The sequence below is a fragment of the Cydia amplana genome, chromosome 9, assembly GCF_948474715.1.
Source record: "Cydia amplana chromosome 9, ilCydAmpl1.1, whole genome shotgun sequence".
NCBI lineage: Eukaryota > Metazoa > Arthropoda > Insecta > Lepidoptera > Tortricidae > Cydia > Cydia amplana.
Genome location: NC_086077.1, coordinates 221,937 through 227,595, shown reverse-complemented (window position 1 = coordinate 227,595; position 5,659 = coordinate 221,937). Strand labels below are relative to the sequence as shown.

At 42.7% G+C, this 5,659-nt stretch overlaps 2 protein-coding genes across 2 annotated transcripts; both read left to right on the top strand.

Annotated features, from left to right (window-relative positions):
* Positions 1 to 453: 453 nt before the first annotated feature.
* On the top strand, positions 454 to 1,563 carry LOC134650783 (alpha-1,6-mannosyl-glycoprotein 2-beta-N-acetylglucosaminyltransferase-like). Its single transcript, XM_063505717.1, has one exon. The coding sequence runs from the start codon at positions 454 to 456 to the stop codon at positions 1,561 to 1,563; it is 1,110 nt and encodes a 369-aa protein (XP_063361787.1).
* A 1,650-nt stretch (positions 1,564 to 3,213) lies between these two features.
* LOC134650782 (alpha-1,6-mannosyl-glycoprotein 2-beta-N-acetylglucosaminyltransferase-like) lies at positions 3,214 to 4,269 on the top strand. Its single transcript, XM_063505716.1, has one exon. It carries the CDS (start codon positions 3,214 to 3,216, stop codon positions 4,267 to 4,269), a length of 1,056 nt encoding a protein of 351 aa, XP_063361786.1.
* Positions 4,270 to 5,659: the final 1,390 nt, after the last annotated feature.

The window sequence follows — 5,659 nt, the reverse complement described above, 5'->3', positions numbered from 1 at the left end:
CGTATAAGACATTCAGTGCTGTCCTTTCAATTTGTTCTTTCGTTATTTTACATTACATTTTATTGAGAAAATGGATAACGTTATTTTACATTTTAATGAATTTCGCTCGAGGCAACTCTGTTTTGTTTTCTTTATGTCGTTTTAGCGGAGTCTTTGGTGGCACTTTGCCTCTTTTGTGACCGTGTCACGCAAAGAGTAAAGTCACGCTTGAGAAAAATATTTGACATTTACTTTCGTACAATAACTTTATTCTCAGATGAAATATATATTCTATTATACTCTATTATAGTATATTATAGTACTATTTTTTATTCTGCGCTATTATCCAGAATGATGTTGAAAAAACTAAAATCATTAGCAACTGAGATATGTTGTACAAATAAAATCACCACACGGATCATCGAAGTTTCACTAATTATTTTTATTTTCTACGCATATTTTTCTTTAAAAACGATGCCGGAGGATAATATGGACGCGCGTTACATTGTTTTTGGTGAAGATTATAAGGTGCGGAGCCCGAAGATGGGGCAGGAGGAGTTGTTGTGGCGAGTGGAGCAGACTTTATCACAGGCAGGGTATGGACTGCTAAATGAGGCAGAATTTCCTATAGTTGATGATAAGATGCCTGTGATAGTAGTTTTGGCAGGGAGGCGCCCGGCCCGTCTACAGTGGTTACTAGCGTCGCTAGCGGCTGTTACGAACATTGGTGACGCCCTTCTAGTAATTTCACATAGCTTCTACGACGAGGCAGTGAACGAGCTCGTCAAACGCGTCGACTACTGCCGAGTCCTGCAGCTTTTCTACCCGTATTCCGTCCAATTATTTTCAAAACGCTTTCCTGGAGCGGATGTCAACCGCTCGCGTGCTGTCGCTCTCACTGCCGAAAAAAAACAACACTGGTGGTGGACTGCAAGCTTCCTCTTTAATCATTACAATTATATTGATCCTAAGTTGGGTCTAGCTCTTTTTCTTCAAGAAGATGATTACGTCGCACCAGACTTGCTGCATACGCTCAAATACGCGCAACGAGCGTTCACGTATCATCCCGAGGTAGAAGTTATTTCACTCGGAGGACCAGTTACAGAAGCTGATTATAGTTTGTTAACTGTCGCGCCATGGCAGCCGCCTTTTGAATCAGGACTGGCATTCAATTTAACCTTCTTTAGGAAGCTACATGCATCAGCGTCATACTTCTGTCAATACAACGATGCTAGTTGGAGCTATTCGCTGCTAGCTGCGTTCGCGTCCCGGCCGCGTGGTTACGTTGATATGGTAGCGAGTATGTTGCCCAGAGTTGTATCGACGCGGGAGTACGCTAGCGGACGCGAAGGGGCAGAGAAAGCGCGGAGGGTTTTCACCAAAATCTTTCCCACGCGCGTGCGCGTAGCGTACATAACGACAGGCGTAGGCCGAGTCTCTCATCCAGAGACCGTGCCGCGCGGGGCGGGGGGATGGGAGGACGAGCGCGATCGCCTGCTGTGTCTGGACCCGTTCCTGATGACCACAGTACAGCCTAGGAATGGAACTTACCCGACGCAGGCTCAGATATTTAGAAAAGAATAGACTCGTTTATTGCGAACCATAGTGGTACATAATACAGTTGTTACAATAAAACTTGTGGAACACAAGCTGCCTGGCATGATATAAGTAAATTGTGGGAAGTGTAACATTTTGTTTTATTGGATGTAGGTAATATGGAGCCATTGTGCAAAAAGAGAAAAGTCGTGAAATCTATGGGATCCAATAGGTACATTCTACGACTATTGTCGCACAGAATCTAATAGTAAAATATGGTTGCTATTTCTTGGCAATGTATTAATTACGATCTGAAAAAGGTGATACTATTTTTCAAAATCTCTGATTGCTGAAGCCACGGTACCTTAAAAAATGGTAGACATTTTTGACGCGTAGTCTAATCTACTATTATTGATGCTGACCGTACTTATTTTAGTGCCTATGCAAATCTCTAGCAAATCTGCATACGTTAGGTACAGTCGCCATCAGATATATCGGAGCGGCCAAATATCTGAGCAAGCCTCTAATGTCAAGGCGTTAGAGTGCTTGGTCAGATATTGTGAACTCCTTGTCCGCTCCATTAGGTATATTTGATGGCACCTGTACGTTAGTTAAAGTGATAGAATGTGAAATAAGTAAACAAAGCGTTTCATCCGCAGGTGAGCATCGTAACGTAACAACGGCAAAGTGCCTTCATTGCGCCGCCAGTTCTTGCAGTGTGCTCATCTCATGGGGTGTTACTACGTACTCTACGTAGCACGCTATGCCACACGACGCGTTGTAGCTAACGCGTACAAATAGCCATGTCAGATAAGCGTCAGTCCATACAATGAGTCATAACCATTGTATTGACCGAGGTTTTGGACAGAGGGGTAAGATCTTAAAGGCGACTCCGGTTGTTAAATTCTCTAAACTAAGCGATAGTTAGTCAAATTGAATTTCCGAGAAAACGAGTGGCGAGGCCGAAGGCAACTGAAACTTTTTTTTTTGACTGTATTTCGCTTATTAAGTATAGAGTGTCAAAGGTCTGTTTGATTTCAAACATAGACAGAGAGAATCATACTATCTTTGTCTTACACTAGTACTAGCACCCAAAAGAAAAGGATGAGTATAGTTTTTTTTGTTCCTATTTACTGACAAGATATGATTGACCCAGTATAGCTATGAGACATTCAATGCTGTCCTTTCAACTTGTTCTTTCGTAAAGTTACAGTTTATTGAGAACATGGATAACGTTACATTTTAATGGAGTTTGCTCGGAGCAATTCTATTTTTTTTCTTTTTATCATTTTAGCGGACTTTTTGCGGTTTGCGGGCAATTTGGCTCTTTTTTTTAATTCGTCCTTCTGGTCAGGCTAAGACCATAGGCCATACCATGCCATACGCAATTTGGCTCTTTTGTGACCGCGTCACATTTGACAAAGTTTATTTGACATTTTTACTTTCGTACAATCACTTTATTTTCTGAGAAATATATTATTATTCCGAATAATGTTAAACAAATTAAAATCTTTAGTAACTGAGCTATGTACAAATAAAATAATAGTATGTATCATCGAAGTGTCACTAGTCGCATTCATTTGCTACGTATATTTTTCATTAACCACTAAACAGGAGAATAATCGCTGGAAGAATATGAAAGATATAAGCTCGCATTACATTGTTTTTGATGAAGATTATAAAGTACGGAATCCAAAGATGGGGCTACAGGAGTTGATGTTGCAAGTGGAGCAGAATTTAGCACAGGCAGGGTATGGACTGCTAAATGAGGCAGAATTTCCTATCGTTGATGATAAGATGCCTGTGATAGTAGTTCTGGCAGGGAGGCGCCCGGCCCGTCTACAGTGGTTACTAGCGTCGCTAGCGGTTGTGACGAACATTGGTGACGCTCTTCTAGTAATTTCACATAGCTTCTATGACGAGGCTGTGAACGAGCTCGTCAAACGCGTCGACTACTGCCGAGTCCTGCAGCTTTACTTCCCGTATTCCGTCCAAATATTCCCAAATCGTTTCCCTGGAGTAGACTTCAACCGTTCGCGTGCGGCTGCTATCGCTGCCGAAGAAAAACAACACTGGTGGTGGACTACTAGTTTTCTCTTTAACCGCTACACTTTGATTGATCATAAGTTGGGTCTAGTGCTTTTTCTTCAAGAAGACGATTACGTCGCACCAGACTTGCTGCATACGCTCAAATACGCGCAACGAGCGTTCACGTATTATCCTGAAGCAGAAGTTATTTCACTTGGAAGACCAGTTACAAAAGCTGATTATAGTTTGTTAACGGTCGCGCCATGGCAGCCGCCTTTTGAATCAGGACTGGCGTTCAATTTAACCCTCTTTAAGAAGCTGCAAGCATCAGCGTCATACTTCTGTCAATACAACGATGCTAGTTGGAGCTATTCGCTGCTAGCTGCGTTCGCGTCCCGGCCGCGTGGTTACGTTGATATGGTAGCGAGTATGTTGCCTAGAGTTGTGTCGACGCGAGAGTACGCTAGCGGGCGTGAAGGGGCAGATAAAGCGCTAGCGGTTTTCACCAACTTCTTTCCCACGCGCGTGCGAGTAGCGTATATAACGACAGGCGTAGGCCGAGTCTCTCATCCAGAGACAGTGCCGCGCGGGGCGGGTGGATGGGAGGACGAGCGCGACCGCATGCTGTGTCTGGACCCGTTCCTGATGACCACAGAACAGCGGCAGCAGGGATGGGAGTTGACCTCCGCAGGATCGGATGCCGAAGCTACCGAGCTTGTAACTTGATAATAAAGCTGGAGACTTTATCATTTTGTTTTATTGGAAAAAATAAGGAAGCTTTTATAAGGCAGAAACTTGCATTTATTCTTCGTTTCATGTAGACCAATTCGAAAGATTTTTTACGGAGATTAAGTAGCGTCTATGATACGAGCGTAGATACTTTCTATCTTGCAAGGTTACACAATAGATAAAACGCTCGGGTTGGGCGTGCAGCGGGGCGGGGCGTGCGGCGTGCATGTTAAACAAATGCAAGCGTATAGGAGCGGCCTTAGTGCACGCTGCTCAAATTATTTGTGAGCCCGACGCCACGCCGAACGCTCCGCTTCGAGCGTCCACTCAGGCCTTACTTACACTTAGGGAAAGTAGAAGGTTGGTCCTTGACTCAAAATATAAATACTTAGCTCTGATCTGACCACTATATGGAACGCTACTACTCATTCATAGACGAAAAAAACTGACCAAGGATTCGAGCCTAGGCTCTGGTTAAAGGGCGGTTCGAATGTCCCATTGCTTTAGTAACATAAGTACCTATATCGAGCTAGAAAATAACATGGACAATTTGACACCACTATAAATGAAAATTATTCGTATATAAGTATTATAATGTTACAGCTGGTCTGCTGGGTGTACAGTCGTCATCATATATATCGGAGTGGCCAAGACGCTCACAAATATCTGAACATGCCTCTATTGTCAAGGCGTTAGAGTCGTGTTCAGATATTTTTGAGCATCTCGGCCGATCCGATATATCTGATGATGGCGGCTGTACCTACGCCATCATCGCCATCTATAATATCGCAACGCTTTTATTGTGCAATTTCTTTAATCCCACACTGGGCTTAAGCCGTTCACGAGTGCACACGGCGCTGCATGGCGCTCCGTGGCGCCAAATTTGCATGCACCTGGCGCGGCGCCAACGCCAGATAATTTTTATACAGGCGGGTAATCGGGTGCTTCCAGGAAATTACGCGACAATGGCAGACGGGTTAAGCCAGGATTCGGAAATTGTTTTAAAGTTTCAGTATGTCTGGGAAGTGCAGCTTGGTTTTTATAGGTTTTTGCAGTATTTATAGTGCTTAAGTTAATCTAGATTAAGAGGATAACGAACGATCCCTTCTCCGTAATCTCCTTACAAACTTAGTCTCCATTTTCCTCTCTGGATATTAACATAAACCATAGCTTCGTTAGATTAGATTAGATAAGATTATTTATTTCATTTTGCCTAAGCCAAAATTATAAGAATTTACATCACAATCGTCAAAAACTAAAAACTAACATGCAAGAATTCCATAAACCATTATACAATTTAATAATTATTTTATCTCCCAAAAAGGATCGTCAGGATAGTAATTCACAATAAATATAAATATGAAATATATGAAAATTTTTCATTATA